This window comes from Rhinoderma darwinii, chromosome 1, assembly GCF_050947455.1.
Source record: "Rhinoderma darwinii isolate aRhiDar2 chromosome 1, aRhiDar2.hap1, whole genome shotgun sequence".
In the NCBI taxonomy this organism is placed as follows: Eukaryota; Metazoa; Chordata; class Amphibia; order Anura; family Rhinodermatidae; genus Rhinoderma; species Rhinoderma darwinii.
In genome coordinates, this window is record NC_134687.1 from 532,005,735 (window position 1) to 532,025,442 (window position 19,708).

General features: G+C 43.0%; 1 protein-coding gene across 1 annotated transcript in view; it reads left to right on the plus strand.

Annotated features, from left to right (window-relative positions):
* The window catches only part of ERAP1 (endoplasmic reticulum aminopeptidase 1), a 71,018-nt gene that overhangs the window by 43,463 nt on the left and 7,847 nt on the right, over window positions 1-19,708 (plus strand). Inside the window, exons 8-13 of the mRNA XM_075837102.1 lie at window positions 3,300-3,431; window positions 4,670-4,801; window positions 4,903-4,977; window positions 12,853-13,010; window positions 13,875-13,954; window positions 15,712-15,895. Of these exons, the coding sequence (XP_075693217.1) occupies window positions 3,300-3,431; window positions 4,670-4,801; window positions 4,903-4,977; window positions 12,853-13,010; window positions 13,875-13,954; window positions 15,712-15,895 (761 nt within the window). The remainder of the gene's footprint in view (window positions 1-3,299; window positions 3,432-4,669; window positions 4,802-4,902; window positions 4,978-12,852; window positions 13,011-13,874; window positions 13,955-15,711; window positions 15,896-19,708) is intronic.

Genomic DNA, 19,708 nt, shown 5'->3' on the forward strand with positions numbered 1-19,708 from the left:
GAAGAACCTAGAGGTGTCCCAGAGCGTACAAAAAACTCAGGCTGATAGAAGACGTTCTGCTAACCCCTTGTTTATGGTCGGGTATCTGGTGTGGTTATCGTCTAGGAACTTGCGCCTTAAGGTCCCGTCCAAGAAATTTGCTCCCCGGTTTATTGGGCCGTATAGGTCATTGAAGTCCTCAATCCTGTCTCCTTCCGACTGGAGTTGCCCCCATCTTTTCGAATACACGACGTGTTTCATGCCTCCCTCCTTAAACGCTGCTCCCCGTCCTTGGCTCCCTCGAGGAGACCTCCTGTTCCCGTTCTCACCCCTGAGGGGGTGGAATTCGAGGTGGCCAAGATTGTGGACAGCAAGATGGTCCAAGGCTCCCTCCAGTACCTGGTCCATTGGAGAGGATACGGGCCTGAGGAGAGGACTTGGGTACCCGCCCGGGATGTTCACGCTGGGGTATTGGTCAGGAAGTTCCACCTTCGTTTCCCCAATAAACCAGGTCCACTTAGAAAGGGTCCGGTGGCCCCTCATAAAAGGGGGGGTATTGTAAAGGATCTGCCAGGCACAGCGGGGTTAACGCCCATAGGTAATCAGTCGGCACCTGAGTCTATGTCTCTGAGACTGACTCCAGCTTCCACCACTCAGGCTGGCAGGCTTAGGAGTGGGAGAGCCTATCGCAGCCTGGCCAGACTCAGCTAGCTCCCGCCCTCTGTCTATTTATACCTGCCTTTCCTGTTCCTCCAGTGCTTGTGATTCTTCTCGTGTGGTTTCCTGGCCCAGCTACAGCTCCTGACTATTTGATCCTGCTCCATACTGACCCTGGCTTACTGACTACTCTCCTGCTCTGTGTTTGGTACCTCGTACACTCCTGGTTTGACTCGGCTCGTTCACCTCTCTTGTTGCTCATGGTGTTGCCATGGGCAACTGCCCCATTTCCCTTAGCTTTGTGTACCCTTGTCTGTTTGTCTCGTGCACTTACTGAGCGTAGGGACCGCCGCCCAGTTGTACCCCGTCGCCTAGGGCGGGTCGTTGCAAGTAGGCAGGGACAGAGTGGCGGGTAGATTAGGGCTCACTTGTCCGTTTCCCTACCCCTATCATTACAAAATCATTAAGATTTCGATGCTGTCGCTTGGCAACTCGGATCTTCAGCTCCCTCCATAAGTTTTCAATGGGATTAAGGTCTGGAGACTGGCTAGGCCACTCCATGACCTTAATGTGCTTCTTCTTGAGCCACTCCTTTGTTGCCTTGGCTGTATGTTTCTGGTCATTGTCGTGCTGGAAGACCCAGCCACGAGCCATTTTTAATGTCCTGGTGGAGGGAAGGAGGTTGTCACTCAGGATTTGATGGTACATGGCTCCATCCATTCTCCCATTGATGCGGTGAAGTAGTCCTGTGCCCTTAGCAGAGAAACACCCCCAAAACATTTTTCCACCTCCATGTTTGACAGGGGGGATGGTGTTCTTTGGGTCATAGGCAGCATTTCTCTTCCTCTAAACACGGCGAGTTGAGTTAATGCCAAAGAGCTCAATTTTAGTCTCATCTGACCACAGCACCTTCTCCCAATCACTCTCAGAATCATCCAGATGTTCATTTGCAAACTTCAGATGGGCCTGTACATGTGCCTTCTTGAGCAGGGGGACCTTGCGGGCACTGCAGGCTTTTAATCCATTACGGCGTAATGTGTTACCAATGGTTTTCTTGGTGACTGTGGTCCCAGCTGCCTTGAGATCATTAACAAGTTGCCCCCGTGTAGTTTTCGCCTGAGCTCTCACCTTCCTCAGGATCAAGGATACCCCACGAGGTGAGATTTTGCATGGAGCCCCAGATCGATGTCGATTGACAGTCATTTTGTATGTCTTCCATTTTCTTACTATTGCACCAACAGTTGTCTCCTTCTCACCCAGCGTCTGACTTATAGTTTTGTAGCCCATTCCAGCCTTGTGCAGGTCTATGATCTTGTCCCTGACATCCTTAGAAAGCTCTTTGGTCTTGCCCATGTTGTAGAGGTTAGAGTCAGACTGATTAATTGAGTCACGCTTCTGCCACTTAGTTTTAGCGATTGGTGGGGGTCTCAGTGCTCGGGCCCCCACCAATCAAAACTTCTGACATGTCACTATGACATGCCAGAAGTTTGTTGAAAGTTTAGTTACCCTTTAAGACTGGAGTTTTACACGCCAGTCTTAATATAAATTTCACTGGAGTAAGATGTGCCTAATTTACCAAGAGGCGCACCTCTTATCAAATTAGGCGCATCGCTCGCTGTCCATGGGCCTGAAAGACAAATATACGAGCTGGCATAGATTTCTGCTATAATTTACAGCACATTCTGGTGTAAATTTGTCGGGTTGTGAAAGACCATGCCCCATTCGCTAAGCCCTGCTCGCTTTTCAGAAAAGTGGTGTGAATGCATTAAAAGTTGCAATCTTTTGCGAAACCTGCGACTTTTGATGCAGTATACGTTTTTGTCAAAAATATTGCAGCTAGTCTAAGGCTGGGTTCACACGACCTATTTTCAGGCGTAAACGAGGCTTATTATGCCTCGTTTTACGTCTGAAAATATGGCTACAATACGTCGGCAAACATCTGCCCATTCATTTGAATGGGTTTGCCGACGTACTGTGCAGACGACCTGTCATTTACACGTCGTCGTTTGACAGCTGTCAAACGACGACGCGTAAAATGACTGCCTCTGCAAAGAAGTGCAGGACACTTCTTTGCAACGTAATTTGAGCCGTTCTTCATTGAAGTCAATGAAGAGCAGCTCAAGATTTACGAGCGTCAGAGACGCCTCGCATAATGCGAGGAGGAGCTTTTACGTCTGAAACGACGCAGCTGTTTTCTCCTGAAAACAGTCTGTCTTTTCAGACGTAAAAGGTAGCTAGCGTGTGCACATACCCTAAAATATAAGACGTCTACATACAGTGTTTTGGTTTCTAGTATTTTTGTAGAGTTTTTTTTGGGGTGAGCGGCATTTTTATCAAAACACCGGTATGGTGTTTTTTCTGGCATTGTTTTCCTCTATAAGCTTCTTTGTAGAATTCCAAAAAGCCAGTAAAAACAAAAAACCTACAGAAAATTACACAAAATTAAAAACCGCCACTCATAATGCATGTAAAAAAGTCATAGAAAGCACTTGAAACCCATGATGTTTTTTAAAAGCAGCTTAAAACACTGAAAAAGTGTCAGAAACCCAGTTTCTCATGCCAATTATAAGTATTCACAAAACAATATGGGGTATTAAGGTCTTCTATTACATGGATGGTACCGTAAGTCTGGATGCTACAACTGAGCTGTTCTTTCTCTGCAGAACGACAAATTTCTAGACAAATGTTTTAGAGCCATGGAAGTAGACTCCTTAAATTCTTCCCATGCTGTGTCCACCCCTGTGGAGAATCCTGAACAGATACAGGAGATGTTTGATGAGGTCTCCTATGACAAGGTAACCTATTACCACCATCATTCGTACTTTTTATGTGTCATACACATCTTAGCGCAGCAGTGGCCAAACCTTTTCACCATGGAATCTATTTTTTTTTATAGAGGCTGAGTTTGGTAATCTACAATGAGACATGTGGGGTGTTGATGCTGCTGCAGCTTTTTAGTGTGCCATTTTTTCAGATGCTCAGTACCCCCATAATAGTCATAATAGCCACCGTTAGACTCTGCTCACATCTGTGTTGTGGCTTCTGCTTATAACATAGCCACAATGCCGTGCTGAATCTGTCGTACGACCGATACCAATGGCACCCGACTAACACTATTAACAATGTGGTCTGTTGGGGTTCCGTCATGTCGTTTTAAAAGCAGGAATAGAGCAGCATGACGGAACTGTCAACAAAGGCCTCATACTGAGCCTCTGATGTAGATGTGAACATAGCCTTAGTTATGTATTGCAATTGCTCCACAGTCCTACATACCTGTGCTGTTTCTCCCTTTTCCCTAGTCTGTAATAGAGTGTATATTGGCCGTCATGGAGTGTTTGAGACCCACACCAGCTAATACTGCTGGTCAAAAGTTGTACTTCACAATATGGTGTCAAAATATATGAAGGTCCCCTTTAACAGGCCCCTACCAATGTTATCTTGGCGATAAATATTTTTTATATGTATAGTTTTTATATTTCTTATTTTAAATAGATGGGGAGAAAATTAGATGAAGGAATTTTCTTTTCTTTCACTAAATCTGGACTAAAAGTTCAAGTATACTGTATGTTTATACATTATAAACGCATTGTTAGAATAAGTTGATATACCTTCCTATGTGACAGCATTTTATGTGTGCTATATATTGCAGGGTAACTTTTGTTAACTGTACATTAAATATATAGTTTCTACCTCTTTTATACATATTGCTCTGATTTTTACATAGAAATTATGTCTCAGTTAAGTCCACACTGCAAATAAAGCCCTAAGCTTTCCTACCTTCTGCCCTCATCTATGGTGCACTGGTATAGCCAGGGCCGCCATCAGGGCAGTACAGGTGGTACTTCTGCACGAAATAGGGTACAATATAGAGATTAATGTACACAGTAGCGAGTTCAGGAACCCTGACTATTTGCCTGTATGTGGCCCAGATATATCCAGCGGCTCTGGGTATGCCAAAGAAATATTATGGTGAATAGTGCTGAACAATTCTACACTACAGATTTTTATACAATTTTTAATGCCTATTTTACAGGGTGCTTGCATTTTGAACATGTTGCAAGACTACATGGGTTCTGAAAGTTTTGAGACTGGTATTATACAATACTTGCGTCGTTTTAGCTATCGCAATGCAAAGAATGAAGACTTATGGGACAGTATGACTAATGTAAGTCACTTACTATAACTTCCGTCTTGTCACAGAAAGTAAAGATGATGTTTCCAGGAGCTCCATTAAAAATCGTATTCATATTTGTTTGAATCCATCAGATTTGTCCTTCAAAAGACACTGCCGATGGTAAGAAGGAGAGTAGCGGATTTTGCAGGAAAGGCCAAGCCAAATCTGTATGTATTAAAATGTGTTTATCTCTTTAGTGATGATTACTAAAAAAAATAACTATATATGCTCATATTAACCCATTCCTGCCATTTGACGTACATGTACGTCATAGTTGGGAGGTGGGGGGAGTTTGAAGCAAGTCCATCGCAACCGCGGCATCTAAACCTTTAGACACTCTGCCACGCGTTCGCGGAATGCCGATGTGTTGTCATGGCTGGAAGGGGCCCTAATAAAGGCCCCCAGGTCTGCCATGTTGGTTCTACTATTGAGCCCTGCCAGAGACCGGGTTTAATAGGAGGATGCAAAATACATAATACACTGCAATTCATAAGTATTACAGTGTATTGTGCAAGAGATCTAACAAAGTGCGACTAAAAAAATTATTCAAAAGAACTTTAGTAGTTTTAAGAATATAGAAAAGAAAAAATTATGAAAACAGTAAAAAAAAAAACTAAAATTATTTGTATTGCCATGTCCGCAGTGATCCGTATTATTACAATATTATGTTATTTAGCCCTCACACAGCTCCGAAAGAAAAAATAAAATAGTTATGAGTCTCAGAATATTGCGAATCAAAACAATTTATTTTTTTTACAAATTGTTCTATGTAAAAGTAGTAAAACTTAAAAAAAAAAAACTATCAATTTGGTATTGCCTTAATCGTATTGACTCGCATTTTAAAGTTAACATGTCAGTTGTTTTTTAAATCAAATAGTTTTTATTGGTACATTTTCCAAAATATACAAACATCCTCCCCATGCAAAGAGTACCATGCACAGCAAAAATCCACCTGAGAACTGCAAATTTCCCATCTCCATTCCGATTACACATATAACCCTTTTCAAAGCTGCAGCAAATACGAAGGAAGAGTTTACATAAGACTAAGCGGCAAAGCATTCATAAGGGAAACTGACGGCATCCCCAATGACCTTATCCAATTAGACCATTGACCCTCAAATTTTTTAGGCGCATTACGCTTGAGATATATCCCCCTCCCCATCAAAATAATGCTGTTCATGCGATTAATCAACTCCCTCTGTGTCGGCGCAAAGGAATCCAACCAGCCCATAGCAATCAACTTACGAGCCTGGTACAAAATCTTCTGAACTGCCAGTCTTTGTGGAGCAGACACCTCAATATCAGCTACATACCCCAGAACACCCACTAATGGGACACGCGGCACCTGAATAAAAAACACCTTCTCCACCAGCGCAAATACCTCTTCCCAATATCCCTGTAAAACGGGACACCCACATATCATATGCAGAAGATCTGCCTGTTCCTCCGGACAACCTACATCAGAACGAAGACCCATCTTGTGTAACAGCACCGGAGTATGATAAACTCTATGAAGCAAGAATAATTGGGATCGACGGTGCGCCACATTAAGATAAATCAACGGAACATCTGCCAATATGGTTTTCCAAGCATCTACAGAAACACTACCTACATCTCGTGACCATTTTTCCCTCACCCGCTCCAAAGGGGACTCTGACACAGAACCCAACAATTGTCCATAGATAAAAGAAATAACACCCTTCACATTACCGCTAGTTTCAAGCACATTCAAAACAGAAGCCTGTATTTCCGGTGAGGACTCTCCATACTGCGCAGTCAAAGCATGCCGCAACTGTAAATACTGATAGAAAAAAGTATTTGGCAGAACAAACTCCTCCATCAACTGCTGAAAAGACTTAAGTACACCATCCTTATATACATGCGAAACGAAAATAACTCCAGCAGACTCCCATTGTTCAAACCTCTGCAACTGGACAATCCGTCATAAAGGAGTGAGCCGAGTAATTCCCGTGACATCCTGGATTTCTCTGGACTTCCACCAGACTTTATGCATTAAAGAGAGAGTCAGCATAGGAACAGACGGAAGTCTAAAATGGTGAGACTCCAGCAGGGAAAGTAAAGGCCCATTACCCAACAAATATATTAATATGGTACCGCTGGAGCCTCCACAGTCTGACATCCCCCAACCCTTAAAATGTTGCAATTGTGCCGCCAAAAAGTATATCTGAGGGTTAGGAACTGCCAGACCTCCCTCATCCGTAGGCAACTGTAATGTTTCTAGCTTAATTCTGGGTGTACCCCGTCCCCATATAAATCCATGAAAAATTTGATTAATTCTGCAGAACAGAGATTTAGGAAGCCAAACCGGTGAATTATGAAGTACATAGAGCAGCTGCGGCATTAAGATAATTTTCAACAAACTAATTCTGCCCACCAATCCCAACGGTAGTTTACCCCAGGCTTCAGTCTTCATTTTGAACTTTCCCAGAAGCAGCAACATGTTCAGAGGGATAAAATCTAAAACCCGGCGAGTAATCTGCACCCTAAGGTATTTGAATTGTGACGTAACAGGAACCATAGACAGACTAGGCGGCAGGGAATCTATTAACGGATCCACTTGAAGCAGAGCCGACTTATTCCAATTGATAGGGAGACCTGAGTACTCACCAAACAGATTGATGACACTGACAGCCTGAGACAGGGATTCCTCCGTATCCCCCAAAAACAAAAGAAGATCATCAGCATACAAGGCCACTTTCTCCTCCAAACTTCCATATTTAAACCCCACTATTTCTGAAGTCATCCTAAGTTTAATTGCCAAAGGTTCTATGGCCAGAGCGTAGAGTAAAGGGGACAAAGGACACTCCTGCTTCGTGTCTCTTTCCAGACCAAACACATCATAAACCAAATTATTCACCCGAACCCGTGCCCGGGTTGCAGTATACATCACCTTTATCCATGAAATAAATCGGGGCCCAAATCCCATTCTCTCCAGAACGGCCCACAAATAACTCCATTCCACACTATCAAAAGCCTTAGCAGCATCCAGGGACAACATCACTCTACCACCAGGATTATCCGGGGCCGCCTGGAGATTCAGGAACAAGCACCTAATATTAATAGCACTAAATTTAGACGGCATAAAACCTACTTGATCATCGTGCACCAAGGAAGTAACAACCCCCCCCCCCCAACCGAAGGGCCAGGACTTTAGCCAGAAGTTTTATATCCGTAGGAAGTAAGGAAATTGGACAGTAAGAATCCGTGCACCCTGGGTCTTTATCCGGTTTCAAAAGAACAACAATGAGCGCCTCCATCATAGAAGCAGGCAGTCTCCCCCTCTCCTCTGCCTCCTGAAACACTGACAACATATGTGGCAATAACAAATCACTATACTGTGTGTACATTTCAAACCCATCCATCCCAGGGGCCTTGTCATTAGACATGTGGCTTAATGCCATAATTAGCGCCTCAAGCGCGATCAGCGCTTGCAACAAATCACACTGTTCCGCCAATAAAGACGACGGCAAAGAAATACCATCTATGTAAGCAGCCAGACCCTCAGCTGTGGCCCCAACTCGAGAAGTATACAAAGATCTATAATAGTCACAAAATTGAGCCAGTATACCCTCCGAATCCATGAAAAGAGAACCTTGCCCATTCCGAACACCTGACACGAAGTGTGCACCCTGTTGCGCTCTAGCCACAGTAGCCAAGAGATGACCAGTATGCTCCCCTTCCTCAAAATATCTCTGTCTCATAAACATGCGCTTATTTTCCACTCGCTGTCTATCATGAGCTGTAAGTGCTTCCTGCGCTTCCTTCCAATGTTTCACATTTTCCTGGGTAGGGTCTACTACATACCTCCCCTCCAGGTCTTGCAGCCTAGATCGTTTCCGTTCCCCTAGCTCCCTATTCCTCCACTTAACCCTAGATATCTCTTGAATGCATATACTTCTAAGGAAGGCCTTCATAGCATCCCAAACAACGAGCAAAGTGGTGGATTCCACATTCTGTTGAAAGTATTCCTCCAATGTAACCAATACCTCACCGCCCATCAACTTTAACCAAAATGGATTTAGCTTCCAGCCCGGACGTCTATTGCAAGCCACCCTCTGCAAGCTCAATGTTACCAAAACAGGAGTATGATCAGATAGAGAACGTGGTAGGTATCGTACATCCTCAACATATGATAACAATCGAGTATTTCCCAAACATAAATCAATACAAGACAAGGAATTATGAGAAGCAGAATAACGTGAATAGTGCCTCACATTTGGCTCCCGGAGCCTCCAAAGTTCTTGCAGGTCCAACTCCCTCAGAAAATGACCAAATCTGGTAAAACCTGGAGAAAGAGTCGTAACAGCCACTGGAAATGTATCTAATGTCGGGTCAAGATAATTATTAAAATCACCCATTACATCCAGTGGAGCCTCCGGATCATGAACCAAAAATTCCAGAGCTAACCGAAGCACTGTACTAGAAAATGGAGGCAGAACATAAATTGCAATGACAATACATATAATACCATACAGTTTACAATAGAAGCAGACATATCGTCCCTCTTTGTCAATATCCGACTTAAAACATTCTAATGGCAAATTTTTATGAACCAGAATACTAACCCCCCTAGAGTAAGAGGAGAACGTGGAATGAAACGTATGTGCAATACATGCCCGTTTAAGTAAGTGCACAGAAGCCGGTAATAAATGCGTTTCCTGCAAGCACACCAAAGCAGGTAAATGATCCTGCAAGGCATTAAAGGTGGCATAACGTTTGGTAGCATCATTCAAACCCCGAACATTCCACGTCAGAAGATTAACTTTCCCCGCCATAAAGACATATCAAGAATAACCAATGTAGTATCCTGTTACCACAAAACGAAACAGAGAAAAGCTCTCTCATCAGTGCATACAGTGGTGTAACTACCGCTGTAGCAGCCGTAGCGGCTTCTACGGGGACCGCAGCATGAGCCGCCGGCACGGGCCCCCCCTCCCATGGCCGGAGGCTCCACTGGCAGCCGCTATAGCTGCTACAGCGCGACGCCACTGAAGGGGTTGTTTCTACAAAAGACATGCATCCCCTATACACAGGATAGGGGATACATGTGGGATCGGTGGGACGCCCAGCGATAAGGAGAACAGGGGACCGAAAGTCCCTCGAAATTCTCTATGACAGACCTCGGACTTCCGGGGTCTGTCTGCAGCTCCATAGAAATGAATTGTGAACCGGTCGTGCCTGTGTGCATGCGTGACCAGCGCTCCTTTCATTTTTATTGAATTGCGCAGACTCCGGAAGTCCGAGGTTTGTCATGGAGAACTTCGGGGGACTTTTGGTCCCCTGCTCTCCTTATCGGGGATGCATGTCTTTTGTAGGACAAACTATAGGCTCTTTTTTTTGGGGGGGTTTAGAGCTGTCTGGCGTGATCTCAAGGGGGGGTTTGGGGCTGAATGACATTATCTACAGGGTGAGGGCTGTATGGCGTTATCTACAGGGGGAGGGCTGTATGGCGTTATCTACAGGGGGAGGGCTGTATGGCGTTATCTACAGGGGGAGGGCTGTATGGCCTCATCTACAAGGAGGCTGTATGACGTTATCTACAGGGGGCTGTATGGTGCTATCTAGAGGGGGCGCTGTGTGGCGGAATCTATAGGGAGGCTCTATCCTACAAGGGGGGTTGTGTGATACCCAAGGGAGGGGGGCCCCAGCCAAAAGTTTGCTACGGGGCCCAGTCTTTCCTAGTTACGCCCCTGAGTGCATAGTACTCTTTGACAACCCCATCATCCCACCCCCACCGCTGAACATACCCAAGACGACACAAAAAAACATAGAACAGCATTTTCAGCCTCCCAAATGAAATATATCCCCAGCCAAAAAACTGGTAGTGTGACCAATACAAATCTCCAAATGAACCAGGATCCAGAAATAGGAGACACCAGAATAGCAATAGACTACCTTGGACTGCATTTCTGTTAGTAATAACCATGTGTAACGTACAACAAGGCAATAGTCAAGAAAAAAACAAAACATTTCTCCCACCATTTGTAGGAAAATAGTTACCAGATTCACATTTTACAAATGCGCAATAGACAGAAGTAAATGTGCAGATAGAGAAAAGAAAATACAAATAAAACTGTTGTTGGCAGAAGTTAACAAATAGAAACAAATCTGTCTAGCAACCAACACAAAATCCTGAAGTAATAGAGAGGGTAGAATCAACAGGCCGCATCTTCAAACAAGAAAAGGCACACTCCAAAGCCAAGCGGAGTGAGAAAATCTTAAGTATCGTCTCTATCATCTCGTCGCAGCCGCCTCTCATGAAGTTCTATCCAAGACATGGCGTCCAGCGGTGTAGAAAAAAAATGAATCTCCCCAGCGCCGCCACACGAAGCTTGGCTGGATATATCATACCATATGCGACATTCAAATTGCGTAGTTTACGCTTAACTAATTTGTCTCTCTTCCTTTGCACTTCTGCAGAATAATCAGGATAGACACATTTGAGCCTAGGATAGTAAGATTGGTATGATCTCGAGCCTTACGAAGCACCATGTCTCTGTCCTTAAAATGCAGCAATTTAATCAAGATTGGACGGGGTGGAGCCCCAGGTGGCAAAGGCCTGGTGGAGACCCGATGAGCCCTTTCAATAGCAAATAACGGTGTTAAATTATCACGACCAATTTTCTCCTGAAGACATTTTTCAAAAAAATCATCAGGATCATCCTTCAGTTCTTTCAGGGACACCCACCAAGCGAATATTATTACGGCGTGATCTATTCTCCAAATCATCAGTTTTCGCCCTTAAAGCCTCAATCTCCTGAGCTTGCTGTCTGGCATCTCGCACCACTGGAGTCACAGTATCCTCCAACTCTGAGGCCCGACCTTCCATTGCAGTCGTTCGCTCCGTCACTCTCTGTATGTCATGCTTGCTGATAGCCAAAGATTCCATAATGCCCCCCACTTGCATCTGAAGGGCGCACAAAGCAGAGTTACACTGAGTGACCACCATAAACACATCTTTGAGCGTAGGTTCAGGGCTAACATCAGACTGGGTAGACGACCCTAGTAAGGAAACAGCAGCTGAGGATGGCAGTCCCCGTCCAGCATCAGATATATCAGGGGTAGTCCCCTCCAGCTCCACAGTAACAAGTGAGGTGCCAGGTAAAGGATTAACAGAAGACCAACTCTGTGAAGGCGTAGGTGAAGAATGGGCAAACTGCTCAAGGCGGGCAGCTATCTCACTCTACGCATCAGGTCGTTTGGGCTCTCTAACCGGCACAGCCCCATCCTGAGTGCCTCTCTCCCTTGCCCCCTGGCCACCTTTACTCTTCTTAGACATACTGTCCGTCGGCAGGAAAGTCTGTATAGAGTTAGGACTCCACTGAGGGCTTAATGCGGGCACAATGTAATTACGTCTTGTTCATGGCCCCAAGGATAGTCGGAATATCATGTACTCACGATACCCGATGATTTCAGCACCAGAAAGTCCTGTACACGACTGCCGCGACAGCAAGCAGCGCAGCTACCTCGTGGCTGCAAGTTGGTGTCCGACAGCTCCACCGGCCCAGGAAGACGAGGCAAACAGCACACCAGATCTGCAAGAACGCCCTTGTTCTCCACCCACCACGGTCCCAGAGAACTCAGAGAGCCGACCACCACGGAAAGGACCTCGTGCAATAGTATCTGGTAAGTTTAAACAGGATAATTCAGGATGGCTGGCAGGATCTCCTGTAACACACGTCCGGCTACATGCAAGGCTAGGCCACGCCCCCCAAAGTTAACATGTCATTTTAACCGGACGGTGAACGCTGTTAAAACGAAACCAAAAAAGGATGAGTTGCTGCTTCACAAAATAATTTTAAAATGTTTCTTAGTACATTTTATGGTACATGTAATGGTGCCATTAAAAAATACTTGTCCCACAAAAAAAATTCCTTATATGGCTCTGACGACGGAAAAACAAAAGTTATAGCTCTTAGAATATTCTAAAGATCTACCAATCCGAAACAGAATAATCTGCAGCAATTAAACTATCTGTGAACAAAGCCTTAGGATGTCTGGTTATTTTCTGTTTCTTACAGCACTGGACAGATGACAATATCATTGATGTGAGGTCCATGATGAATACATGGACACTACAGAAAGGTTTTCCATTAGTTACTGTCACAATAAAAGGAAAGTATGTACACGTACAACAAGAGCATTATCAGAAAGGTGTTAAAGATGCAGAATCAGCTGGGTAAGTTGTACAATCCAATTTCATTCAGATAAAGTTGGTAGCACATTACTTGTAAAGGAATTGTCCACTCCTATGTATATAAAGCCTAAAGGGGATGTCCAATTTAGAAAAACTATTCCGGGTTAATAGAGGGGAGTCCTCTATGCAGGATTCTTATCCCATGGTCAGATTGGAGAGCGATTACAAAGAACGTCCTTCGTAATCGCTCTCTAATCTGGCCAAGGGATAAAAATCCTGAATAGAGGACTCTCCTCTATTAACCCGGAATAGGTTTTCTAATTTGGACATCCAGGAGGACCTTGCTGTGGAGGACCATTACACAGACAAACCACAACTTATTTTCAAGTGACCCTTCTAACAAGTAGGGATTGCCCAAAGCTGAGAATCCATTTTAAGAGGTTGTCACAACTGGACAGCCCCATCTGAGAATGAAACTCCCCCCGGCGAACCGATGATCACCGCAGGTCTGATTTCTCTAACCCCCAGCAATTCGCTGTGATCACTTGGGGTGACTGCCTGCACCCACTCATTTGCCCTGACCTTCTGCAGGGGAAATGTAGTATTACACAGCAGTCATTTAAATAGGTAACAATATAACACATTGTCATTAGGGGGAGTTTAATGGCCGTCCGTGTAATTCATACATGTACCAGGTCTGCCAGAGGAGGTCCGAAGCGGAGGTTGAGTTTGTTAAAACTGGACAACTAATAACGTTTTCAGCTACATATGGCAATATAGGGCCTCTTTGGTACCTGATTAAAACTGAAGTCCATGCCTATGAGGTTACAATATGTATAAATAAAGTATTTCAGTTTGGAATATACGGTTTTAACCTTATTGTATTTTATTTTTATATTGCTATAGGTTGTTATGGCATATCCCTTTGACGTACATCACCAGTAAATCAAACACCATTCAAAGATTTTTACTAACCACTAAGAAGGGTAAGTAACGCATGGTGATACACAATCCATGGGAGAAGTTTATGAAGCATAATATGCAAAAAAAAGTCATATGCCAAATTAATGCTGCTTTCTTTAACATTGATGTTAAAAAATACTGAAAGAAGGGGAATGTCAAAATATGTCAAATTTAAAGACATGGGCCAGTTTGGGGCGTAGCACTTTTTTCAATAAAAAAATAAATTCTCACTGCATTCCAAAAGCTATAATTTTTTGTTTTCATTGCCATAGCCATATAATTGCTTTTTGCGTGAGGAGTTGTATTTTTTTTTTTTGCACCTTTTCGGGGTGCATATAACGTATTGAATAACTTTTTTACATTTTTTTGGGGGGCTGGAAAACAACATTTTCTCTATTCTTTTTTGGATTGCTAGTGGGATTTGTTTTTATGGCGCTCACTGTGCGGTATTAATAAAGTGTTATTGTGCGGGTCGTTACGGTTACAGAAATACAATGTTTTTTTTACTAGATTTACACAATAAAACATTTTTTTTCGTGTCGCTCCATTCTTTTTCTGTCGACAAATCTTTATATTTATTTTTTTTCATTGGTACTATTTTAGGGTATATAGGACTATGGATTAACTTTTTTTTCTTTTTTTTGAGAGGGTAATTAACAAATAACTGCAGTTTTAGCATTGTTTTGTAGGTTTATATTTTGCAACGGTCACCATGCAGGATAAATAACGTGTTAATGTTATAGTATGTGTCCTTATGGTTGCAGTGATACCAATTATGTTTGTTTTATATTGTTATTATTCTTTATATATGTTTTTAGTCCCGTTTTGGGGGACCTCCTTTCATAGCTTACATAATACACTGCATTACTTATGTACTGCGGTGTAGTATGCCTGTCAGTGTTTTACTGACAGGCAGCCTATTGGGTATTGCCTCAGGCGGGGCCTAATAGGCTCATGTACATGGCAGACCTGGGCCTCTTTGTTAAGCCCCTGGCTGCCATGGCAACCCTTACGCATTTCCCTCTATCAAACTACTTAGGTTTAGTGGTCTATTGTCACAGCTAACGCCCGCTGGTACAGCTGACACCTGCTTCTGATGGCGCCATCCCGGTGCCATACATTTATGGCGGTGTACATCCTGCCAGCATCATAAATGTATGGAGGGGTTTAAATTTGGGTATCATTCTTTTAGCGCAAATATCAGTGTAATTTTAAGCCTCATGCAAATGGCCGTATTATAGCTTTTTTTTCAAGTTCCAGGTTATACAGAGCAGTAATATGGCACACATAAATCTTTGGGCTCATATCGTACTTCTTTAGGCCTTTTATATGGATGTACGCAGGGGTTCATACAGAATAGAGGAGAAAAATTGTGCCATGTACTATCGGATGCCCTATTAAAGAGATCATCTCTCCTACAAGCATTGTTTCTAGGGGAGAATACCCAAAATCTGGTTCTGTACAAAGGCACCATACTAACGTGCCTAGTGAGTTGGGCCAAATATATTATACCATGTGTACCATTTTCATAAATTTGGCACAATTTGCGTAAGCTTCATTAACTCCACGCATCCTATGACACTATTGATAAATCTCCTCCAAAGTTTGAACTCTAGGCAAGTAATGTACATGTTCATTGGAGAAATAAGCCAAATCCTTACAGCTGTGATGTTAGGTGTTTATTTCAGTAGGACAGTAATAATAATATGTCTGGATCAGCCCCAGTATTCATGACTTTCACATAGTAAAAAGTATGGCTTATTAAATTGTTTGCTTCTAGATGTGCTGGTCCTGTCAGAAGAAGTTGAATGGATCAAGTTCAATGTGGGAATGAATGGCTACTACATTGTTCATTATGAAGACGATGGCTGGGATGCTTTGATAAAACTTTTGATGGAGAATCACACGGCAATTAGCAGCAATGACCGAGCTAGTCTAATTAACAATGCGTTCCAACTGGTGAGGTAAGCAGGTCACGAAAATAAGTCCTGTAGACATAACTATGAATTTAACGTATCGTTATCGTGATCTCTGATCCTTATGATAGCGGCTTTGGCTGTCCACTGCAGATGGGCAGAGTATTTTACCATCTCCATGCAGTAGGTTTCTTATAGAAAATAAGAACTATTGTTATGATTCGATTAACCCCTTAAGGACACGGCCAATTTTGGTCTTGAGGACAGAACAATTTGTTTGTATTTCCCTCTTTGCATCCCGACGCTCATAACTTTTTTTTTTTTGTACGACGTAGTTGTATGAGACTTTGTTATTTGCGGGACGAGTTGTACTTTATGTAGGTACCCTTTTCTGGTACGAATACATTATCGTTTAATTTATATACATTTTTATTTTGGCGAAAATACAGAAAAAAAGCAGTTCCGCTTCAGTTTATTTTATTTTTTTTACCCCATACACCGATCATCATAAATAAAGTTATGCATTTGTTGTACAGGTTGTTACGGTCGTGGCGATACCAAATATGTCTATATTATTTCATGTTTTGGGACTTATATTTTAAAAAGTATTTTTTTTTATTTATCATAAAAAAATGTTTACATTAATTTAACTTTTTTTTTAAAGGATTTTTAATTTTGATTTTTTAACTGTAATGTACTGGCATATATCTATATGCCAGTACATTAGCCTTTGTACTGATTGTACACAGGCAGTTGTTCTGGAATATCTCAGTATGCTCTAACAACAGGAAATATGTTCAGACAGCCCTGGGGTCCTTCAATGGACCCTGGGCTGTCTGGCCATACAAGTTATGGCCTTTGATCGCATCACAGACATTTTCAAGGGGTTTACGGCAGAGAGAGGATGTTTCGCTTCTCTCCGCTGTCAGAGCGGGGCCGTGGCTGTGTATTCCAGTCGCTGCCCCGCTCTCAAACGCACGCAGAGCCGGCTGCTACACAGGACGAGAATGCTTGTCCTAATGCGCAAAGTACCCACCGCTCAGGACGAGCATTTTCATCCTGTGTCGGCAACCAGTTAAAGAGGCTCTGTCACCAGATTTTGCAACCCCTATCTGCTATTGCAGCAGATAGGCGCTGCAATGTAGATTACAGTAACGTTTTTATTTTTAAAAAACGAGCATTTTTGGCCAAGTTATGACCATTTTTGTAGTTATGCAAATGAGGCTTGCAAAAGTCCAAGTGGGTGTGTTTAAAAGTAAACGTCCAAGTGGGCGTGTATTAGGTGCGTACATCGGGGCGTTTTTAATACTTTTACTAGCTGGGCGCTCTGATGAGAAGTATCATCCACTTCTCTTCAGAACGCCCAGCTTCTGGCAGTGCAGACACAGCGTGTTCTCGAGAGATCACGCTGTGACGTCACTCACAGGTCCTGCATCGTGTCAGACGAGCGAGGACACCGGCACCAGAGGCTACAGTTGATTCTGCAGCAGCATCAGCGTTTGCAGGTAAGTAGCTACATCGACATACCTGCTAACGCCGATGCTGCTGCAGAATCAACTGAAGCCTCTGGTGCCGATGTGTCCTCGCTCATCTGACACGATGCAGGACCTGTGAGTGACGTCACAGCGTGATCTGGCAGAAGCTGGGCGTTCTGAAGAGAAGTGGATGATACTTCTCGTCAGAGCGCCCAGCTAGTAAAAGTAGTAAAAACGCCCCGATGTACGCACATAATACACGCCCAGTTGTACTTTTACTTTTAAACACACCCACTTGGACTTTTGCAAGCCTCATTTGCATAACTACAAAAATGGTCATAACTTGGCCAAAAATGCTCGTTTTTTAAAAATAAAAACGTTACTGTAATCTACATCGCAGCGCCTATCTGCTGCAATAGCAGATAGGGGTTGCAAAATCTGGTGACAGAGCCTCTTTAAACAACTTTGTACAGCAGAACCTACATATATTACTAAACACTTCTCATTCCTATATATAGTACATACAGGACTGGGGGACAATTTATGCACGTGGGTAGTCTCCAATGGTCATCTCCTTTTACAATCGGGAACACAGGGTGAACTGATTTGATTTCATTTATCGATCACATAACCTCTGGATTACTCTGACAAGGGACAGAGAACAAAGAGTCGTTATAAATAGTACGCACTCAAAATAGACTACCACATGGATCTGTGTTGGGCCCAATTCATTTTAATCTCTTTATTAATTACTTTGTGGATGGGATTGATAGTAAGGTATTCGTTTTTGCTGACTATACAACAGTTTGTGTGATACTTGAAACTAAATGTACTTTTACACCGGCCAAGTTTGGCCGGTGCGATGAGCACCGATCAACGACACAGCTCTTTGATCGTCGCTCGTTTGCTCCTATGACAAGGAGTTAGTATGGGGACGAGCGCTCGTTACTCTGATCGCTCATCCCCATACATTTGTATCATGTCGGCAGCACATCTCCCTGTTTACACAGAGAGATGTCCTGCCGACAACGAGAATATTTTTCACATTTAAAACTATACGCTCGAGCAGATGAACGAGTGTTTCCTCGTTCATCTGCTGATTGCTGCCCTGTTTACACAGGGCAATGATCGGGAACTAGCATTCTTTGAACACTCGTTTGCACGATAATTGGTCTGTGCAAAAGGGCCTTAAGCTTGATTGTAAAGTATTACAGAAAGACCTAGATAAGCTAGCAGCATGGGCAAAAACATGGCAGATGATTTTGAATGTTGATAAAAGTAAAGTAATGCAAAAGTAAGGTTTTAATGCATATACTGTATATTAAATAGACTAAAACTGGGGGTAGCAGAACAAGAGAAGGACTTGGATATTCTAGTTGCAAGTAAGCTAAGCAGGAGCACTCAAATGTATAAAAACAGAGATGTTGCGATTTTTGCGGCAACTTTTACTTCGATCTCTCTGCTTCTGCGTCCAGCCCGACCTCCAGGGATGACCATTTATCCCAATGTGACAGCTGCAGCGGTCACTTGGGATGAAATGTGTTGCCATGGCTATGGGTAAGTACAGGCTTTTTTTTTTTTTACCTGATTTCCGCAGCGGACATTGCAACTGAAGAACTGCACCACAATTTGGTGGGGTTTTTCGACCGGAATTCTCTGCAGGCTTCGGGGCGTATATGCTGTGTACCGCATCTGCCCTGTGTGAACATACCCTTACATCGAGCTGAGTGCATTGTTTGCACTCAGCTCAGTAATAGTACGTTGGCGCTTTAATTATGTGCCATTCCCCCCTTTCCTCCATGTCTTGGACAGCAGTTCTAACAGCTCATTACCCTTTTTTCCTTATTAAGTCCATTATTATTATTATAAAAAAATAAAATAAACTATACATAATTAATAACGCCGCGTTTGTAACAACCCGAACTATGAAACTATGATGATGTTACTTATCCCATACGGTGAACACCATAGAAAAAAATATTAAAAGACCACACCAGAATCTCTATTGTTTGGTCACTTCACCTCCCAAAAATGGAATAAAAAGGGGTCAAAGAGTCACAAGTACCCTCCCACAGTTTTCTTGAGAGAAAAATAAAAAAGTTATGGCTCTTAAAATATAGCAACACAAAAAATAAAAGATTTTTTTAAAAAGTAATTTTAATGTGCAAATGCCGTAAAACATAAAAAACTAAATACATTTGTTATCGCCGTAATCGTATCGACCCGCAGAATAAAGCAAAGATGTCATTTATACCACACGGTGAATGTCGTAATAAAAAAATATTAAAAACAATAGCAGAATTGCTGTTTCTTTTAGTCACCACACCTTAAATAAAAACTGATCAAAAAGTCGCATGTACCCCAAAATTATAGCATTAAAAACTAC